This window comes from Cydia pomonella, chromosome 17 (assembly GCF_033807575.1).
Source record: "Cydia pomonella isolate Wapato2018A chromosome 17, ilCydPomo1, whole genome shotgun sequence".
NCBI classification, from domain to species: Eukaryota; Metazoa; Arthropoda; class Insecta; order Lepidoptera; family Tortricidae; genus Cydia; species Cydia pomonella.
In genome coordinates, this window is record NC_084719.1 from 4,060,658 (window position 1) to 4,084,070 (window position 23,413).

The 23,413-nt window shown below is 37.4% G+C and overlaps 2 protein-coding genes across 6 annotated transcripts in view; one reads left to right on the plus strand and one right to left on the minus strand.

The window, feature by feature from the left end:
• LOC133527248 (microtubule-associated protein futsch-like) overlaps positions 1 to 23,413 on the minus strand; it is a 286,179-nt gene that overhangs the window by 92,703 nt on the left and 170,063 nt on the right. For 3 of the 5 annotated variants that reach the window (XM_061864160.1, XM_061864161.1, XM_061864164.1), the window contains exon 2: positions 1,964 to 2,062. In XM_061864160.1, coding sequence (XP_061720144.1) covers positions 1,964 to 2,062 — 99 coding nt within the window. Of the gene's footprint in view, positions 1 to 1,687; positions 1,764 to 1,825; positions 1,915 to 1,963; positions 2,063 to 23,413 lie in introns of those variants that run through there. The other 2 variants (XM_061864163.1, XM_061864162.1) reach the window with 2 other exon arrangements.
• Positions 4,340 to 9,606, plus strand: LOC133526992 (facilitated trehalose transporter Tret1-like). The gene is made up of 3 exons (XM_061863880.1): positions 4,340 to 4,862; positions 7,665 to 7,800; positions 8,221 to 9,606. The coding sequence occupies exons 1-3, from the start codon at positions 4,824 to 4,826 to the stop codon at positions 9,522 to 9,524; spliced, it is 1,479 nt and encodes a 492-aa protein (XP_061719864.1). The 5' UTR covers positions 4,340 to 4,823; the 3' UTR covers positions 9,525 to 9,606.

A 23,413-nucleotide genomic window follows, 5' to 3' on the forward strand; every position in this document is an offset into this window, starting at 1 on the left:
GAGTGCACCTTTCGTCGGCGCGCGGAATGCCAACAATGCATAAGCTGGCCCTATAGCAACTCAAATGAAGTCTACAGAAAAGGGATCTCTATCCAAATTTTATCGAAATCGAATGAAAAAACGAAGACAACAAAATATAAAACCAGACAAGTGCGAGTTGGACTCGCCCACCGAGGGTGCCGTACTTGTTAGTATTTGTTGTTATAGCGGCACCAGAAATACATCATCTGTGAAAATTTCAACTATCACGGTTCATGAGATTACAGCCTGGCGACAGATGGACAGACGGATAGACGGCGGAGTCTTAGTAATACGGCTCTTTTAGGTATTGTTCTAAATAAACTGCGACCATGATAGCCACATAATAGCTATAGTCATATGTAGAATCTTTCTCTGATAAATTCGATGTTAGTTATATCTTAGATTGATATTACTCTGGGATTTATCATAAAAACGCCAGAGCTTGTAAAATAGACACCCGTTTCGAACCAACTTACAATGTTTCATGGTAATAAAGACCGATATCCCTGCAACCTTTATACTGTTACACAAAGTATCATGCTAAAACAGAGGTTAATCTGCAGCGCCGTAAAAACACCGTAAACTCGGAGACAAAAGCTTTAAACTGGTGAAAACGTGATTTTCCTACAAAGTGTAAAGTTCAGTTACGATGGATTAGCGGTTAAAATAATTACACGTTTAATGTGTCTGGTAGAGCTTAAATACTATTAATTAATTCATTAATTTTTTGACGACCGGTTTGGCCTAGTGGGTAGTGACCCTGCATACGAAGCTGATGGTCCCGGGTTCAAATCCTGGTAAGGGCATTTATTCGTGTGATGAGCATGGATATTTGTTCCTGAGTCATGGGTGTTTTCTATGTATTTAAGTATTTATAAATATTTACATATTATATATATCGTTGTCTAAGTACCCTCAACACAAGCCTTATTGAGCTTACTGTAGGACTTAGTCAATTTGTGTAATAATGTCCTATAATATTTATTTATTTATTATTTATCAAAAGTCACAGATGCCCTATGTCACTGTAAGAAATTAAAGTGGCGTTGGGCGCGACACGTCGCTAGGATGACAGATAGCCGGTGGACTCACAGACTGACCTCCTGGAAGGGGCCATCAGGTAAAAGAAAGCAAGGCAGACCTAAAGCGAAATGGACAGACAAGATAGTGAGACTGGCTGGTGATCAATGGATGCACGAAGCGAATAATAAAGACGATTGGAATCACTATAGGAGGAATAGGAAGCCTTCACCTTCATGTAGCGAGAGGTCCTTACAATATTAGATATGAAATTTTAAAGTACTGATTGAATTTAGGATTAGATCAATATGTGTCATTTTTTTTTGTAAGAACTATAAGGTTTTAGGATAAGGTTAATCCTCATACCGATTTATTTATTTATCGATGTATTTTCCATATACCAGTGATCATTACAAGCTTTGTATGTGTAATTAGTATATGGGAAAAACATAAATTGACTTTATCGACACAGGAAGTCACAAAAATTTGAAAGTTTTCCAAGGTATATGTCTCTCAATGTCCTACGGCGGTCGTTAATTGCTGACTCTAAAATGGAAACTATCGATATATATTCAAGTGTTTATCTCATGATAGTCCTGCAGTGATTCACAACTTCACAAGAAAGTGAAGCGGTAAAGAGATTCACCGTATCTGGCCTCCTCCCCCTCGGGTACCTGCGCCGTGAGGGTGGCCAGCTGTACCTCCAGGTCTACCTGATGCTCGTTTGAGTCCCACGATAGTCCTGTAGTGACTCACAAAAGAGTTAAGAGGTATGGAGACTCACCATATCTGGCCTTTTCCCCCTCGGGTGCCTGCGCCGTGAGGGTGGCCAGCTCGGCCTCCAGGTTCACCTGGTGTTCGTTTGAGTCCCATGATAGTCCTGCAGTGACTCACAAAAGAGTTAAGAGGAATGGAGACTCACCATATCTGGCCTCCTCCCCCTCGGGTGCCTGCGCCGTGAGGGTGGCCAGCTCGGCCTCCAGGTCCACCTGGTGCTCGTTTGAATCCCATGATAGTAGCCCTGAAACAGAAGACATACATTTAGTGACTGAATTTGAAGGAATGCCATCACTACCGTTATATTAGGTTATACAATTACTCGCGAGCGCAATGCCATGTTGTTTCAATTAGTTAAATAAAAAAGTTACCCTACCTGACTGTCTGTACGTCTTCATGATATAACCATTTAGATGAAATTTGGTATGTAGATATATTGAGACCCAGAAAAGGACATGATGGTTTTTATCCTGAGATAGGTCTCATGAAAACTTTGGTTTTCATCCCAGAATTCATCTATTAAGGGGATGAAAAGGGGAGTGAAATTAACTATGATAATTATTTCTACGCAGATAAAGTCACGGGCAGCTACTAAATTATAAGTTTTAATAATAATTAATTAATAATTAATTAGTCAAACCTCTTAGCAATGTTAAATGTACCCACTAGTCTGAACACCTTAAATATGGAGTGCCAAACTCAAACACACCGGTACAATAGATATATAGGAAAATTTTAGTAGCTAAGTATTTTACATAGACTATAATCAACCATAATTAAACTGCATGTCCCCTAAAACTTGCACAACATCACCGCATCGAGCACAACAATTTCCTACAACAGTTCCGACCACTCAACTAGTTAGAAGTTTGTATTGGTAATGTATATTGTATGAAGTTAGCGGCTTTCAACTCCCTGAGCATGTACTTGTATATCGGGTAAACATTTTTTAATTTCTTGCATATTATAGGTAGATACGTAATCTCATGCAATGCGTCAAATTTCTATGAAGAAAATGACCTTAAAATCAAAACTACTAAGCGCATTGGATTTAATTTAAATCTAGATTGACAGGTAAATATTTTTGTCTTTGTTTTAAATGCAGAAAACTCGCGTGAAAGTAATTTTAAATACATTTATAACAATTTTTAACGTAATTAACATACAAATTAACAAACTGTTGTTGATAAAATTAATTATGCCTAATCTTTTACTTATTTATATCCTCTTCGCAAAAACGCTTTTGCATCTTTTGATGTTTACATTAATGAAGCTCCAGGTCTGTTTTCATACATTTTTGTAAGATATACCTATATTTTTATGTATGGTTTTATGTGTTTTGATCAATAAATAAATAAATAATTTTGGCTGACTTTTTGCTCGACATGTTTAAATTCGTTACGATTGGGAAGTACCTTTTCCCTTCGTAAATGATTTATTTGAGCTATCATGTATAAGGCTATTACAAGTCCACAACTATTAATAGCAACCAACAATTTCCTACATCGGTTCCGACCACTCAGCTTGTTACAAGTTTGTATGCGAGTCATGTATAGTGTATGAAGTTAGCGGCTTTAACTCCCAGCACGAGCTTGCAAAACGGGTAAACATTTTTAACTTCATTGCATACGTAATTTAATCCATAAATGCATTCAATTTCTATAAAGAAAACCGGACAAGTGCGAGTCGGACTCGCCCACCGAGGGTTCCGTACTTTTTAGTATTTGTTGTTATAGCGGCAACAGAAATACATCATCTGCGAAAATTTCAACTGTTTCTAGCTATAACGGTTCATGAGATACAGCCTGGTGACAGACGGACGGACGGACGGACAGCGGAGTTGCCTGCTCTGCAAAAACCACTATGATAATATCAGTGTTGGCCGAAACGTTATTGCAATTGACCATTAACCATTACAAATTGAACCGTAAACTATTTTTACAGTACATATGGGGCTACTTTATAGCACTAGTGCGAGAAGTAGCATATTACGTTACTGTGTCGAACATTTAAAGGGCCATATGTACTGTAAAACGTTGTACGATACATGTGCGAATAGGTAATTCGCAACTCGTGTCGATTTAAAACACTCCCTTCGGTCGTGTTTTAATTTATCGCCACTCGTTTCGAATTTCCTATTTTTCGCACTTGTATCGTAATGTACTATTTTATATACTACGTCGGTGGCAAACAAGCATACGGCCCGCCTAATGGTAAGCAGTCTACATAGCCTATATACGCCTGCAATTCCAGAGGAGTTACATGCGCGTTGCCGACAGTACCCCCCCCCCCCCCATCTCATTGAGCTCAGGCAACCTTACTCACCGGCAGGAACACAACACTGTGTAGGGTCTAGTGTTATTTGGCTGCGGTTTTCTTGGCGGAGGTACTTCCCCAGTTGGGCTCTGCTCTAGACCTGGCTGGCTGGCACTGGCTGTGCCCTACCACACAAAGCGAGATGACATTCACAATGCCGATACCTCTCTTTTGGACGTAGCTTAAGGACGTACCCGGGTCCACTAAAAGACTGACTTATATTAAAAGATCTAAAAAGCGAGAAGCATGAAAGATGATTTTAAATCATTATAATTATATCATTTTTACTCCACTGTCACTAACACCCGGGTAATTCTACTAACATTTCAACAATTTCAAAAGCATCAGTGTTATTTCATATGAAGCGAAATTAATTCCATTAAAAAATCGGTAGAAATACTTAGTCACGAGGGAAATCGCTCCGACGTCATATTTGTTCAGCCGTTTTAAGCATAGTCGTCGAGTTCAGCAAATAGAACCTTTTCACAATAAAATAGCGAAGCGGTATCATAATTTAGGTACTCTAGTTATGCATCAGCATAATGTGATAAGGTTATATGATGATTTACGTATGATTTAGTTTGATTAATTGTACTTTATTGATCAGTTTTACATCGACAACATGACGTGAAACTCGTATTAACAGGAATGTGAAGTGTAAGGTGTATTTGGCTATTTTTTATTTAAAAATGAACATGGAACGTTACCAGACGCCTTTTTTAAATCAGGTAAGAGGTTGAAACTACCAAGATTACCTATAGGTACCTATAGTAATTTGAAACATGTTTTTTTTAACATTTACTTTATTTTTGAATAACTAACAACTCTTGGGTTATTCGACTCAGAATAACGAGACTATAGATTTAAACAAAGAAAAAAATTCACCAGTTTTTAATACAAATTTTGGTTGTCAGTTTCGTGACATTCCTCCTCCAAAAAAGTTACTGTACTACTTCTGTATATCTATTAGGTAAATAAAGGATATGTACATTTAAAAAAAAAAACAAAAGGTGAATGTTTTACGAAAAAAAGTAAACGGTACACTTTTTCTAATAATGCTTAGAGTTCCAAACAAAAAGTCACGTTTTCGGCATAAATGTATAGAACAGTCGCGTTTTGTAGAGTCTGTTAGACACAGTATAGCCAACTTGAAATTGTTTTAAAGTTCTTGATGACTTCACAGACGGAGGCTAGTTAAAGGGATATATTATTTGTCTGTACTGCATTTGTAATTTTTACGTAGTCTAGAATTGTTTTTCTTCTTCAATCTAACAGTATCTACGTGCTCAAAAGTACCAAGGTTTCTTTTTGCGAAAATATTTAATAACGCAAGCAGGTAACGTAAATAAGTACCGTAATAAAATGTTCCCTTCCTCTTATTCGACATTAAATTATAATTAAAACGTTTTTACATTGTCATCATTTTTTGGTTTAAAATTATGTTTTGAACAATAAACTTATAAAATAAACAATGAATAAATAAATATCAAAAAGCTCTTTGTGGTCGTATCTAACATCATATGACGTATCGGACTATGTGAAAACGATCTTCCTTTTTTTTTCGTTGAAAAAACAAGGTCAAGTTTGTATTTTATTGTCTTGTTTACCGCAGTGACATTACGGGACCACAAACAGTGATATTTATCGCCCACAGACCTGCGCCTACAAATCATTTGAAGTAGGTCACTAAAACGATTTATTGTCTTTCGGTTACATTTAAGGACAGATGCTTACTTATTCGTAAATTAGAGGATTACTTTTGACTTGGGTGGAAAACTTCGAGCAACACCGGGTACGGAGTCGGCATTCGCACTATTTCCCCTCTGCCGAAGCACATGCCCTAAACAGAGGGCCTACCGCGAACCACGTTCGACGAGTTGCCTCTCTGTCGCACTTGTAAATTCATACGTAAAATTATGTTTTGAACAATAAACTTATAAAATAAACAATGAATAAATAAATATCAAAAAGCTCTTTGTGGTCGTATCTAACATCATATGACGTATCGGACTATGTGAAAACGATCTTCCTTTTTTTTTCGTTGAAAAAACAAGGTCAAGTTTGTATTTTATTGTCTTGTTTACCGCAGTGACATTACGGGACCACAAACAGTGATATTTATCGCCCACAGACCTGCGCCTACAAATCATTTGAAGTAGGTCACTAAAACGATTTATTGTCTTTCGGTTACATTTAAGGACAGATGCTTACTTATTCGTAAATTAGAGGATTACTTTTGACTTGGGTGGAAAACTTCGAGCAACACCGGGTACGGAGTCGGCATTCGCACTATTTCCCCTCTGCCGAAGCACATGCCCTAAACAGAGGGCCTACCGCGAACCACGTTCGACGAGTTGCCTCTCTGTCGCACTTGTAAATTCATACGTAAGCGTGACAGGGAGGCAACACGTCGAACGTGGTTCGCGGTAGGCCCTCTGGGCATAGTGCGGTGCCTGTTGTGACTCGTCCGTACATAAAAAGAGATCTAGGTATGCAAGGTTTGTCTTTGACGTGTGTCATTTTCTATTTATGTATTTGTGTCTGTGTATATAGTGAGTGAGAAGTGCGACTGTGTGCACGTTCCCCCCGCAAAAATGGCGGAACGATTTGTACAGTAAGATATCGCTTGGGCTCCTTCCTTCCGATGTGTCGGAAGCCGGTGTTGCTCGAAGGTGGAGAAGGAGGGAAAGTTCTTAACCTAGAAGGAGTAGAAAAAAAATGAAACAATTATCAAGCATATTTACTCGTAACAAAATACAGGTTACTGCCCCATTTTAAGTATAGAAATACCTGTAAGAGATGCTATTTAAATGATCTTAAATAAAATACTAACCTTACCTAACAAAAAAACTAATTACACAGCAGAACAGGCTTCTACCATGCAAGTCAGATTTTTTTGAAAGACGATTAAAAATATATATTGAGCCATAATGTTGTTCAGATTTATTATAGAAAAAAAAATATTTTTAGTTGGCAGCCTGTATGTTTGCCTCATGTGGTGCTTTTCAAACCACAAACTACGCTCGTATTGCAATCTTGGGATCGTTCTCTTTCACGATATCTTCCATTTTATTTGCTAAAAATAAGTTAATAATTTTGTGTATTTTATCACGAATACTTGTTTAACTTTTAATAAAAAATAAGTAACTATTAGATTTCATTTGACCTGTTTGGAAATAATTAATAATTAATTATAAAAATAATAAATAATATAATAATTTAATTATATATTAATTTAATTTTATTTTTTTAATGACCTGTTTGGCCTAGTGGGTAGTGATCCTATCTATGAAGCCGATGGTCCCGAGTTCAAATCCAGGATTTGATCATTTATTTGTGTGATGAGCACAAGTAATTGTTTCTGAGTCAATGTTGTTTTCTATGTATTCAAGTATTTATAAAAAAAAAAAATTATATATAATAGTAAACTAAGTACCCACAATGCAAGCTTTATTGAGCTAACTGTGGAACTTGGTCAGTTTGTGTAATAATGTCCTATAATATTTAATTTATTTCATTATTGTTTTCAGATATTCGTTGCGAGTGGAATTCTCAGCACGATCCTGAGTTGCGGCCTGGGACTGGGGTTTCTAGCTGCCTTCCTGGACCAGAATCTTTTACATGACAATGCGAGACATGTCGATAACAAATCAATGCGTTTTATTGGTTAGTCACTTCCAGTCACATAATGTTCTTTCATATCAAAATATGTTCAGAATATACTGATCAGACGTTCGTTTGAGAGGTTGCGAATGCATACTCGTTTTATTACTAGGTATTCTAAAGTAGGATTTTTTATTGCAATTGTATACCTATCATAGTAATTTAAGATCCAGACTTGTGTTTTCTTTGTTTGAAAATTAGACTAAAAAAATGCCACACAACATTTTCCACCTAAAGTAGGTATTCTTGTTAAAATAGTGAGACTGTTTTTGAAACTACGAAATGTTTTATTCAATCCAATCACATTGATAAAAAGCTTACATTTCCATTCAATCCTGAATTACACTTAGTTGAATAATTAAACAGAAGAGTAAGATAACAGTCCTATCTCAGCGTCTAAGTAAAATTAATTTTCCTTTTCAGAAACTGCCGGCGAGGTGGCGTTCGTACCATCCATTCTGATAATACCCTACATAATGCAGAAGAAAGGGCGTCGTTTAGCGGCCATTGCGACCATCCTGCCACTTCTATTTAGCTGGTTAATCAGTTTCGACGCCAAGCATTTCACCGGGCTCCTATTGGTTAATATTCTTCACAATATCTCACTTGGTGGCGCCGCGACGATCAGCAGTATCATTATTTCTGAAATATGCAGCCCGAAATATCGAGGAACGTTTCTTATGCTTGAAACGGCTATGATGTCTTTAGGTGTATTACTAAGCCATATTTCAGGAATATATTCTTGCTGGGAATTAATTTCTGCATTAGGGCTTTTAACAGCTTTTTACGGACTAATAGTTTCTTATTTATCACCAGAAAGCCCCTACTGGCTTATAAGTAAAGGTCATATGGTGATGTGCGCAGAAAATTTTCACTGGCTGAGAGGACGCGATCAAGAAGCGTGCAAGGAATTAGAAACATTAATGCTGACTTATAAGATTCAAATTCAATTGGAGGCAATGAAGCCTGTAAGGAAATTAGGCGTTCGAGAAAAGAGCCTGGATTATCTACGGTCATTAATAAAAGTGGATTTCCTGAAGCCTCTATCTATAATGATATTGCTGTTCAGCTTCGTAGGTTTTGGAGGTGAAAATTTCGTTTCAAACAGCTCTTTTAGAAACATATTTAAATTAACAAACGGGAAATACATAGGGACTATTATTTTAGATGTTCTTGCTTTAGTATGTTCATTAACCGCTTGCGTTTTGCTGCAAATTGTTCAAAGGAAAACTTTATTTTTATTTACGGGATCTTGTTCTATTCTATTTTTAGGATTAACGAGTTTGTGCGTTATAATGCAGTCGCTTCATTTGTTTTCTAAGGACTATTTGTGGTTGTTCTTGACTGTAGTCACAGGTTTTGCAATGTTTATGTCTTTAGGTACCGCTGCATTACCGTTCTCGCTTCTCGGTGAGATATTCCCTATGTCATACAAAGGAGTAGGTAGCTCTTTAACATGTGCGTACTTATGGGCATTCGGAAACACAATTTTGAAATTCATTCCATCATTGACAACTTTGTTAGAGATACATTGGATTTTATTGTTGGCGATTATTCTCATGATTTCTATATTATTTTTTATCAATAAAGTACTGCCAGAAACAGGAATGAAATCTTTGGTAGAAATAGAACAACTAATGAAAAGCGGAGATGAATATGAAGCAGTGACAGTAATAGAAGAAGAAGATAATCAACAATTTGATAGGCTTCAACTATTTTTGGTATAATATAAATATCATCGTTCCATTTTAAAATAAATATCGTCCTACGTCAAATTTGATCGTGACGTTATTTTAAAAATGTACATGATATATCCTACAGCATCTAAATTCTTAATAATGAAAAGGACAGTAAAATGTAATCGTAATCATAGAATTTTTTGCATTGGGTACATAAAGTAATATATCGAGGGCTTCATGCTAAAGGGGCGTATAAGCAAGAACCCTACTTTTCAGGAGACACAAAAAACTGAATAACTTTTGTTACAATGTACCGATTGTTCTACAATTTTGCATAGAGTATTTAAATTACTATCTTTTTCACGTGTCATGCCTATTTTCGTTCTACGTATTCTAAAAAGCAGTAATTATGTAGTTACGCCTCTTTACCACGACAGTAATTCCCGACATTTAGGTTGAAATTGTTTGAAAAATACTTGAGATTTATGGTCGTATAATTCAATTTTTTTTTCTATTCGATAATTTAATCATGAAAGGTGGAAATACTGTTAATAATTCGAAATACTTTAATTTTACAGTAATTTAGTCATCATTGTGTAGTTTCTTCTATTTTTTCTGATTTTTATACGCCCGTTTGGTCTGACGAATCTATCGTGTAAGTATCCTTTATTTGTGGTCGTATAATAGGGCGCCAAATTATATTTTGAGTAAATATTCATAAGTTCATCTAGATTTTACCATTAAAATGATTCCTGATGGTTTTGATAGTGTCACAAGTCACAACTGTCCACGAGATTAAGCAATGTCGACTCGAGCTGGTTACCGATTGGGTAAGTAACTGTTTTGAATTGCCACTTTGAGCATCTCAGTGTTTCAATAGCCTCCGTGGTCTAGTGGTTAGAGCGGTTGTTTCTCGATTCGGAGGTTCTGGGTTCGAATCCCGGTGGGGACACTGTCAAGCAAAAGTCGCTTTGTGACTTTGTGAGACTATTCCCGGTATGGCTAGGACATTGCAGGCTGAATCACCTGATTGTCCGAAAAGTAAGATGATTCTGTGCTTCGGAAGGCACGGTGTGAAGTCGTTGGTCCCGGCTGCTATCTATAGTATCTATCTGGTGGTTCTCGTCATGAGAACCATGTCAGAGGCCTTTGGCGGCTCAACAACTCTAACACCAGGGTTTTGAAGGTACATCAATCTTACAACCCACACGATAAGAAGAAGTGTTTCAAAAGACAATCACGCCGCTTACTCTGATTTTTGCCTATAATAGCAGTCGTTTAGCCGTTCGGTGGGAGTTAGCGTTAAGACGTGTGGGCTTACTTAAGAAAACTGACTTAACTGAATTCCAATAAGATCATTTTTACTATTTGTGATAGTATTAGGTAAATGGTAGTCACTCAAAAGTCGAGTAGTACAGAACGATTTTACAGAAAAGAATTGAAATCGGTAGTAAAGGATGCATAGACATTGCTAAGACAACACAATGACAGCTTTACTAAAAAAGCAGTCAAGAAACAATCAAACGATTAAATTTAGAGTGCATTAACTAAAACAAAAGGTTAAAACGTATTAAAACTTGTATTCAGACAATAAACATTACTCCTTCTTTAATGGTACCACTGGTAACACAATTATAACTATCTTAAACAATAAAATATTATTCAAAACTTCTATACAAATAAATACGACATCATTTATCGTCATTTCATAAAAAGAAACAATATTAAATCTTCTCTACTAATAAACCTAAAAGTAGTTTAGCTAACAACTTAACCCACTTACGTCTCCATCAAATTATAACAGAGGAATGTTACACTTAAGAATTACAACCACCCCGACGGACGACGAGTGCCTACAGACATATGAGGTAATCAGCCCGCAGCGCATGCAGTGGGCCTTAAACAGTTTGGACTCATTAAAATCTCCAGGAATGGATGGGATCTTCTCTGCGCTTCTTAAATGGGGCGGGAAGCATCTCACTCTGAAGTTGACCATCGTTCTGCGTGCCTGTCTGGCTCACAGGTACGTGCCGAAGCAATGGAGGGAGGTCAAGGTTATCTTCATACCGAAACCAGGTAAAAACTCGGACCCCAAATCCTTCAGGCCCATCAGCCTGACCTCTTTCATGTTGAAAACATTAGAGAGGTTGTGTGACAGGTACCTTAGAGAGAGGGTGCTAATTCATGTGCCCTTGCATCCAAACCAACATGCCTACAGCCCTGGCAAATCTACAGAATCAGCACTTGATGCAGTAGTAAGTAAAATTGAGGTGGCGATCAAAAACAGATCCATGTGCTTAGGAACCTTCATAGATATAGAAGGGGCTTTCGACAGGACCAGGTTCAGCAGCATTACAGCAGCACTGGTAAGACATGGCGCGAATGCAGTTATGACAGAATGGATAAACAACATGTTGAGCCAACGAACCATCAAACTCGGGACGGGCGAAACACAGCAGGCATTAATGGCAAAAGGATGCCCCCAAGGAGGAGTCCCATCGCCACTACTACTATAGAACCTTGTGGTAAATGACCTGATCACCACACTAAACAATAATCACTATTACACAATCGGCTATGCTGATGACATAGTGATACTGACGAGCGGCAATCATGTAACTGCAAATGGTTTTAACAACGAACTCTCAGTCAATCCTAACAAAACTGAGCTGGTTATGTTCACCAACAAACGCAACTTGGGAAACTTCCGCCTTCCCAAACTGTTCGACACTGAACTCCAACTATCTGCGGAGGTAAAGTATTTAGGGGTAATACTTGACAGCAAATTGAATTGGAGCAATCAGCTAAACGGCAAAATTGACAAAGCCACAGTCGTATTCTGGCAATGTCGTAGAATGGTAGGTAGAACCTGGGGGCTAACCCCAAAGATAACTCTATGGCTTTACCAGGCAGCCATACGACCAATAATAAGCTAAGGTGCGATAGTTTGGTGGCCACGCACCAAACTATCCATAGTTGAAGCTAAACTACAACGACTCCAGAGGTTGGCCTGTATGGCAACCACGGGCTGCATGAAGACAATACCAACCACGGCCCTGGAAGCCTTACTGGGCCTACCGCCGCTGCACCTCTTTATACAACAGGAAGCGCTACCTACGGCGGTACGTCTCAAAAAATCTAATCTCTGGAGACCACCTAGGGTACCACACACCGAGATCCTCTACGAGGCGATAGGTAAGGAACCGCTAATAGAAGCGGTGACTGACAGGATACCCAGACAATTCGTCTTCGACAAGAAATACAAGATACAGTTACACGAAGAACCTCGTGAAGGGCTCAACCCAAGAGAGCTGAGAAACTTCACGGATGGAACAAAGTCAAGGTCAGGCAATGGCGCTGGAGTATTCTCAGAGGACCTAAACATACATATCTCAACACCACTAGGTGCCCACAACACAGTCTTCCAGGCAGAATGTATGGGCATCATAATGGCAGCACACGCAATCGCCTCAAGGAAAGTATTGGACTACCCCATCCGCATACTCTCTGATAGTCGGTCAGTACTACAAGCTCTGCAAAGTTATACTTTGACCTCAGGGCTAATCTACGAATGCTACAAAGCTCTGTCAGAGGTAAGCACCACCACCAGCGTAACTCTGCAGTGGATCAAGGGACACGGCAACTCGCGAGGGAACGATGCGGCCGACATATTGGCGAGAGGAGGTTCGGAACTGAGGGTGGCAGGACCGGAGCCAATTATACCTCTGCCTTATGCCTGGCTCCAGAACGTGCTGCGACACAACACCAAGGTAAAACACCAACAGTACTGGTCTAACCTAGGCACGTGCAGGCAGGCGAAGGAAGCCCTCCCGACAATCGACCCCGGTTTGTCGAGGAGGCTGAGACAGCTGAAGAGGCCACAGCTCCGGCTTTTGACTGGGGCCATAACCGGCCACGCCCCACTAAACAAACACCTACTAACCCTACGTGTTACAGATAGCCCCATCTGCAGAGCGTACATGGAGGCAGATGAGACAGCCGTCCAAGTCATTCTTGAATGCCCAGGGCAGAGCCATCAGCATCAGAGCGCTCCACTTCATTGTTATTATTCGCACGAGATGCACACCATACTGTAATGCACTAGACACTGACTGAGAGACAGGCGACCCTAGTGCGCTTACCCGCTTGACAGAAAGGGATAGCAATATGCGGCAATCAAGGACGCTGTCTCCGCGCCCCTTTGGCCCGGCATTATTTGAAGGCCAGCGTAATTTTTGTACGGTCGTATGTTCATACGCCTCTTTGCCGCGACGCATTTTGAGGATAGTTGGTAAAAGTTTATGGTCGTATGTATGTACGCCTATATAGCGTGACACTATTTCGTGGTTCGCACTGTCACGTGAGAGAAGTATGTACGTACGCCTTTATACTCCGATGAATATTGGGGACTGAATGAAAATATCACTTATACGCCTTCAGTACGGCTTTTTGGAACGACATTAAAATGATGACTGTCAGTTATACGCCAAATGATTTTTAATTATTTAATTAACTAATTGTTATGATAAAATTATGAAAAAAATTGTGCTTACGTATTGTTACAAGACGAATACGATGCCGTTAAAAACGAAAAATGGTATTTTTGCGTATACGCCCCTTTGGCCTGAAGCCCTCGATATATGTAATTCGATTTAATGATGCCTAGTATATTTATGTAAGTTTATTAAAATAAATATTATAGGACATCATTACACAAATTGACTAAGTCCCACAGTAAGCTCAATACGGCTTGTGTTGAGGGTACTTAGACAACGATATATATAATATATAAATATTAATAAATACTTAAATACATAGAAAACACCCATGACTCAGGAACAAATATCAAATCATCACACAAATACATGCCCTTACCAGGATTTGAACCCGGGACCATCAGCTTTGTAGGCAGGGTCACTACCCACTAGGCCAAAACGGTCGTCTTATTACTATTATTATATATTATTTATCCCTATATTGTGCAATATAGATTAACTAAATAAAATAAAAAATAAATTTGAAACACTCGTATATGAAAGTATTTAATAATAAAACCTTTGTCTAGATCGTTTGTTTTAATTAATCCCAAAAGCTTCTGAAAAAAGTCAAAAACATACCTTTTTATATAAGATAATACCTCATAATAAGCGCTTGTTCTTTGTTCTCCGCCCCGTGCTCCATACAAATAAATTAGCAAGTCACTATCCTGCCCTTTGTTGAACAAAGCCGCTTAAGCCAGGTGTCTTATACAGAGTGGGCCACAATAACTCGAAAAATATCAAATATCAAACATTTACTCAGCAAATAGGCCACAGGGGCACTTTTACATGTCATTTTTTTTACAAACAATAAAAATAACAAAATAAAATTACAAATATGGAATCAATGAAATATTACATACTTTATTAGAGATTTATCCAGTCTCTAAATGTCGAATTACACAAAAATAAGCTATGATAAAAAAATACAACGAACAAATACTAAAATTCTGTAGGGATGTAAAAGTCTCTAAGTGTCAGAGATAAAATATAATTAAATAACGATCACTATCCTTAGAGATGTAAAACGTCTCCAAGACTTGAATTCTTCTATAAGTAATTAAAAGACAAGAAATTATCTACACATGCTTAGTTTACGAGTAAAACGAATGTATCAAAATAGATTCAATTTTGCGTTTCTGTTTTAGTGACTATCTAGAATAAAATAATTCAAAATGGAATTCTTTTTTTGTATTTTTTTTTAACTTATTTACACACTGCTAGAGAAGAGTCTACAACTGTCATCAAGTTAATAACGTTCAATCGATAGAATGAGTTTGCCTAGAGAATTGTTGACTCGTCAGTTCGGGATCATACTGAATATTTTGTAAATTAAGCGTTTACGCCTTTATTTTATAAAACTATTTTTACAATAGGTAGCGAAATCTAGGTACCTATTATGGTTTATCATGAATGTTTTGTTTCTAAGTAATGCTTGTTTTCTATATATAGAAGTACGCATTTTCTATGTAAGTTGTAAGTGTATCTTCCCCTAGTACCGACATACAAGCTTTGCTTAGTTTGGCGCTACGTCGATCGAAGGCATAGGGATAATCCTCAAACATTTAAGTTTTTCAGATTATTTATGTCCACTCTGTATGTCCAAAGCGAGGCAATTTGGAGCATTGGACCCATCTCATGCTAATCTTAGACCGTCAAACCGTGCCATACATTATGAGAGCAGACAGCCTACACTAGAACCAAAACGCAATAAGTCACTATAATTTCAAATATACATAGGCCTTTTGGGATTATTTTGGGCATTTGTTGGACTAAGAACTACTACGCCCAAAAGGTCTTAAGTCACAATAGTTTCAAATAGACACAGGTCGTTTAGTACATGGAAAGATATTTGTCGTGGGCTGAAGATTAATTTGGGACATTTTTGCGATAGGTACGTTTCAGTAAAGGGTTCGTCAGTTTCTTGCTGATGAAGATAGATGGCGTTGATAATTTGCGCTTTTGTGGTACCTAGTTTAATGTTTTCTGCACAATGTTTTAATTGCATTAGTTTTTAGGGGTCCGTATCAACTAGGCATAGGAACCCTTCTAGTTCGAGCTCCGTCCGTCTGTCCGTGATCTAAAGTGCTAGAAAGCTGCAATTTGGCATGGATACATAAATGGTCATCGATGGACAATGGTCATCAGGTGGATGTTATCTATACAGATTACAGTAAAGCTTTCGATCGTATTGACCATGATATTCTATTATCTAAGCTTTACTTGATTGGTATTAGAGGGGATCTCTTAAGATGGTTTAAGTCGTACATAAAAAATCGGTGCCAGTCGGTGGTGATTAATAATTATATGTCGAGCTGGGTATCTATCCCAAGTGGAGTCCCCCAAGGGTCTTTATTGGGCCCACTTCTATTTAACATCTTTGTTAATGACATAAGTAGCTGCTTCCAGTTCTCTAAGTTGCTCAGCTTTGCTGATGACATGAAAATTTTTGCTAAAATTAGCTCACCGGCTGATGCATGTGCACTACAATCTGATCTAAGAAGGCTGGATGCCTATTGTATTATAAACAAATTAGATTTGAACCCCACTAAATGTTTTACAGTAACCTTCTCTCGTAAATTAAATAACATTTGTACCCCATATTCACTAAAAAGTAACATTCTTCAGCGAGTTGGAAGCATGAGCGATTTAGGTATTATTCATGACTCCAAACTTATTTTTAGTGAACACATTGATAATATAGTAGGTAAAGCTTCCAGGTCACTTGGTTTTATAATGCGTAGTTCAGTTTGTTTTACCCATCCTAAAACTCTGAAAATCTTGTATTGCGCTTACGTGAGAAGCAAACTAGAATACGCATCTCAAATATGGAATCCTCAGTATCAAATTTATGTTGATAGGGTTGAGAGATTACAGTCAAAATTTATAAAATTTCTTTGTTATAAAATGCGAGTCAACTATAGTTCTATCGACTATCTCAAGCTGTGTAAGAAACATCATTTGATCCCACTTGTTAAGCGCCGTGAAATTGCAGATATAGTGTACTTAGTCAATATTATTAAAGGTAATGTAGATTGTCCAAATTTGCTTAATAAGATCTCTTTTAATATTCCGTCAAGGAGGCTAAGGCATTTTCGTCCCATTAGTAATTACCAAGCTACTACTAGGTATAGGAAAAACAGTTTCATATGCAGGGCAGGCATGAGTTTAAATAAAGTTTCTATAAATTGTGATATCGACATATATAATGATAGCATAGCAGTAATAAAAAATAAATTAATTAGACACTTCATGGGTGACAATAATTCTGGCGCAGGACAAGGCTCGGTGCATTGTTGAATATGTACTCACAGGATTTAACTACTTTTTCTTTTTTTAATTTATTTTTTGTAAAAATGAATCATATATATATATATAGATCTGTTCTTATGCTGTAGGAACTTGTATGTGTAAATTAAGATTGGTAAAAACTTTTTATAATTTATTGTATTTTTATAAGTGAGAACCTGTAATTGGCTCTGTAATTCTATTGGAAGTTCTAGATATATATAGCGCTGTTGGTTTTCCATATACTAAAAAAAAAAAAAAAAAAATAAAAAAAAAAAAAAAAAAAAATCATGCATGGCGACAGAACGGTAAAACAAAAAATACAAAAAATATTTTACGATACGTCTGATACAAAATGTATTTTTTTACGATTTTTTTCATATTTTTTGGACCCATCTTAATTCAACCATTACAGTTCACGAGTAGAAAACAATTCATTCGGAAACTAGAGTATATTTGCTCTAAGCAAAACCGTAAAAGGTTAAAGTTATCTCGATAAAAAAACCGTTCAAGTGCGAGTTCGTTTAACTCGCGCACCGAGGGTTCCATACAAACTTTGAATCATCTCATGTAATCTACCTATACCTAAACACGAAAGACTTGATCAGAAGTATACTAAGCATAATTGTGTACGGCGCCATCTATTGGCTAATTGGCTAACTAATTTGCGCGACCTGTATATATATAAGACTGGGTTTTGTAATCCGAAACCTCCGCGATTTTCATGACCCGGTGGCTATAAAATGGTGTACAATGGTCTAGTAAGGAGTAAGCTGGAGACTTCGTCGATCATTTGGAACCCCTACGAGTCGACGTATGCTTTACTGCTTGAGAAGGTCCAGAAAGCGTTTTTAAGGTTCCTTTATAGAAAAATATTCGGATTCTATCCGTACCTGTACCCGACAAAGTATCTTCTCGGCTCCCTCGGGTACAATTCCTTGGAGGTCAGGCGGAATTACCAACTCCTTGTCATGGCATGCCGAGCCTTGCGTGGGGAGTCAGACTGTCCCGAAGTTGTTTCTGGTCTCGTGCGCCTGTTTGTTCCGGACGTCCCGAGAATGGCCCTCAGACCACGACAACGCGACCTGTTGGCCGTGCCGCCGGCGCGCACCGTATCGCGCAGGAACTCGCCGCTGCCCCGCGCCCTCTCACTGCTCAATGCGCTCCTGGCATCGACGCCTGAATGCGATCTATTTGCTTGGCGATGGGCGGCAGTGTATAGTGAATGCTTGAGATTCTGTGAGGCGATGGATGCTAGGTGCTCAACTGTCCCAATTTAATTTGTTAATGTGCCATTATTGTTTTATAATTGTTAATACTTATAATTATTATTGCTGTTACTCTAACTTTCGTGACGCATTGGTTCAACTGTAATCTCATGTAAACATTTTTATCAATAAAATAAAATAAAAAATAAATATATATATTTGTTTTTAAGGGATATTTCTGTATCATCTGAGACGAATTCAACAATTTTTATTTTATTTAAAAGAAGGTATTTTTAGTGTAATCTCATATAATTGCAAATTAAATTGGAAACCTGTTTTGATATTTAAAATTAGTTATCATGATAGTCAGAGATATGATTATATTTGTTCCTAAAATATTTATCGTACTGTTCATATTATGTAAAAAATTGTGAATTTCGTGCGCAGAAAACGCAAAATGCATTTAATTTTTCGGCATAATTTTTATTTTTTTTGTGAATTTGGCCAAAACTCTGTTGGGTTTAATTGGCCCACGGCTGACTGTACCACTGGTAAATGTTTACTTAGTTCAAGGCATAACCACTTTCACAGGTTTATTGGCTGTCGAACGCAGCTCTCAGCCAATTTGTGGTAGCCGTAATTTAATTAAAAAGCTAATCCTCTTAGGCCCGAGGAGTATTTACGTAGATCTTTATAAGAAGAATTATAAATTAATTTCATACCTATGTCGTCAAAATGATATTTATATTTTAAGATTTTTATTATTGTATGTACGTTAGTCTGTAAGGTATGTATATATGGGCAATAGTTGCCTGAAAATAAATGATATTTAATTTAATTTATATACTCCAATGGTTTTTGAAAAATAAATGTCCTAGGAATTAGGCACACCCCGCTGCTGTTCAAAATAAGAGTACGTTAACGCACTATTTAGAAATGCGTCAAAATTGCAAGGAGTCATCACAGATAAAACGTTCTTAATGACGTGATCACAACGGTCGATGCTGAAAACATGACGCACGAGACGTCTCTGCGTCATGTAAGGTGCGTCAGCGTTTTTTAAATAGCGGTTTTGATTTGACGATCTCTTAAGTAACGAAAATTGATAGATAAAGTAGTAGTAGTAAACACTTTAAAGCACAAAACAAATACATAACACAGAGAGGATACTGTAAATGCGTACAAAGGCAAACTTATCCTCTTAAGGGATCTCTTCCAGCTAACCTTTAAGCAACTGAGAGATACATAGTTACGAAAGTGACGCGTGGGGATAATTATTTGGAGGCCCTAGCACTGTTTGAAACTATATATGTTACTATTCGAGATTGGATTCAAAATGGAATCTTCAACTAATGTCATAAACTCTGCGTAGTTTGTAATAATTGACACGAGGCCGTTTAAAATGAAACTGATAGACCGATACCGGTGGTCAACACGTGTTTGTGAGGTCAGAACCCTGCAAAATACCGACGCTATATACTTATTGCACGACCCTAATTGGTTGTCATAAAAAGAGGCGTGACGCCTCAAAGATTTGGCTGCAAACGATTCTCGTTAAGAAATGCTCAACCGACGCTGGACGCGATAGTACTTATAAACTCGCCCTAAATGCCCCAATATGAAGGCCAGCCCCACTTAGTGTAAGGCTCGAGTAGACGCTTGAGTAGGGCGTGCAGCGGGGCGGAGCGTGTGGCGTGCATGTTGAACAAATGCAAACGTATAGAAGCGGGCTTAGTACACGCTGCTCAAATCACTTGTGAGCCCGACGCCACGCTGCACGCCCCGCCGAACGCTCCGCTTCTCAGGCCTTACACTTACATAAGAATTTCTCCACCTCCAATTTCCTGGAAGGATTCTTTCATCCCAAAGGGCAACTTATTCTGACCCCAGTCCAGTTTTAAGGCAATAAGGTTGTAAGTACATTAACGAATATTGCACATACATCTTTTTGTAATTAAGGGACTAGAGAGGTAAATGAGGGTAACGAACTTAGGTCGACGGACCGAACGAGAGCGACCTAATAAAATGTAGATAGTCTTGTCTGTGAAAACAGCTTAGTGGAATTAAACCATTTCATTTGAAATTCATTTCGAATTTACGCTTCGGAGGAAAGAAATTTGAATGCGTACGTATGATATAAAATATTATTGTTTTTTTTATGTCCAAGTTAAGTCCGGAAAAAGCTACTTGCCACTTATTTGACGAATAAAGTCATCGTTGGCGTTTCACAATCTTCAAATAAGCTTAACTAGTAGATAAAGTGCAAATAATTGCAGGAAGTTATCTGCCAGTTATTTGTAAATTAGCTATTCAATACATTACTAGACATTGTGAAACAGGCCCTTAAATAAATTTGTATCCGCTATACACGAAAAAAAGGCAACCAAATAAACAATATTTTTAGTAATTGCTTAATTGTATTCCTTTTATAATTTAGACGAACACTAGGACTAATTACTAGTTCATACGAATTCTAAAAAACACGATTTTTCAAAAGAAAAACCCGCAAACTATCTAGTTGACCAAATAGGTAGGATTAATAAATAATCCAGCAGAAAACCCTATTAATATAATCCAATTTATAATCTGACTACGAAAATACTTTTTACTCTACCCATAAATATGAAAATATGTATAATAAAAAACTCATTAACCCCTAATGAAAACTTGTATAATGCAGAAGCAATTAATTTCAAAATGGCGGCTCAGCAAATGGGTGGAGACCACTGGGAATGGCGCGATTGGATTGGCTTAAATTGGATTAAGATAGAAAACGGGTCGTTAATTATTTTATGGTTTAAATTCATATAACTAACTTGACTGGAAGAAATCGAACCAAGGCAACTCTGCACATACTTTGCAACAGGATCAAAATTCTTTTCTTTATCTTGTTTCTGACCACTCTGTCATGCTTCTATTTTTGTCTTAAAATAAATAATTTAAAACTAATCACATTTTTGGGGACAAAAAAGACAACAACAAACTTTTGTTCGATTAGTTTTTCTTTTGTGCAATAAAGATTAAATAAATAAATAAACGAAAAGAATTTTGACCCAACAACAAAATATGCTAATGTCGCCATAAAGGTACCGTTCGGGTTCAGACTGCACAAGCATCAATTACTGCTGCGGCGCGACTTTCCGGGAACAGTCAATCCAAGGACAGTCATCCCGGGAAAATATCAGGGTAAAATAATGATAATATTGTAATATGAATGATTGATAACAAAATCAACGAGCTCAACGAGGGGCGGGAGGGGGTTAGGGTCGGCAACGCGCATGTAACTCCTCTGGAGTTGCAGGCGTACATAGGCTACGGATACTGCTTACCATCAGGCGGGCCGTATGCTTGTTTGCCACCGACGTAGTATAAAAAAAAAGTACCTAATACTTTCCTACTCAATAATAGTTTGTAAGTAGTTAGATTATTAAATACATATAGATATACAATTACGACTACGAGCTACTTATATTTAAGACTTTAGCGTTTTGAACACATTTTAAAGCATATTTTAAACCGTTTCTATCGCGAACTTATTTTGTTACCTTTATTTCCGACTTTTCGATGCAGGTCTCACTGGTCGTTGTCGCGGATAACTGATGTCCCAGGAAATTGCGCGACAGACCCGGTTTTTAAATACCTTTTAAAATACAAGTTACTTGTTAAAAAATTACGCGTAAATAAAAATTCTATGATTTAAAACTGATTTGAATTTAAGGAATATGTCCATATGCTCAGGTATCCGCTTACAATGAGCTATGTTTGCTTGCCACATAACATATTCTTCGGTATTAGTTCTTACCGAGTTTCCCTAAAAACGAAATTCTAACAAGTCATTTTAGAAAGTTACTAGTTAGACATAATCCCAGTTACGTTGACTATAATTACTATATTTCGATTATCGCGTGTTATATGCCCATGATTTTACTGAAACAATACGAAGCTACGCTACAAATGAAGCAAGTCATTTGGTTATAATGTTATGCATAACGAAGCGCGAAAATATTTTGTGACACGGCCTCTTTTCACTCTCTCCTCTCATCTAGTCAAAGGTTAACTGGAAGAGATCCCTCAAAGGAATAAGTTCGCCTTTGTACTTCTTACTAATTGTATGTTATTTTTAATACTTATGTATTTTTGTACAATAAACAGTTTACTACTACTACTACTTATGGTTCGACAAATAAAATGTTTCTATTCGTCGACTGTAATGTGGTTGAATTAAGGTTATGTATATCAAACAATAATTGGGTACTTTTCATGTATGGACTCTCAACTCAACTATAAGATTCATTTCAATACGCTGCAGTGAAGTATAAAAAAAATGACCAATCACGTGCCGGTCACGCTTCCATAGAAAATACTAAACGGGCTCGCGCGCGTCACGCGAGTTTATGTATTTTGTGCTAGATTTTTGTCTACTGAGATACTTACCGTTATTTTCATTAATTATTCAGATTTTATAGTAAAATAGTACATTACGATACAAGTGCGAAAAATAGGAAATTCGAAACGAGTGGCGATAAATTAAAACACGACCGAAGGGAGTGTTTTAAATCGACACGAGTTGCGAATTACCTATTCGCACATGTATCGTACAACGTTTTACAGTACATATGGCCCTTTAAATGTTCGACACAGTAACGTAATATGCTACTTCTCGCACTAGTGCTATAAAGTAGCCCCATATGTACTGTAAATAGTATTTTCGATGACCCGTACAAAAAGTATTGTATACAATAGTGATATATTCAAGCTTTTCAAACTCGTACCTTACTTAGGCAACTCAGTAAGCTTCGTTTCCTAAACACGGTACTCGACTGAAAAGCCCTCTATTATATCACATTTGTGAACAATACATATTAACTTTTTCTAGAAAACTTTCCTATACCACGAAAAAGTT

Coding starts and splice junctions, on each gene's coding strand:
- LOC133526992 (XM_061863880.1), top strand. CDS start 4,824: ATGAACATGGAACGTTACCAGACGCCTTTTTTAAATCAG. Junction 4,863..7,664: donor AGACGCCTTTTTTAAATCAG/GTAAGAGGTTGA, acceptor TATTGTTTTCAG/ATATTCGTTGCGAGTGGAAT. Junction 7,801..8,220: donor CAAATCAATGCGTTTTATTG/GTTAGTCACTTC, acceptor TTTCCTTTTCAG/AAACTGCCGGCGAGGTGGCG.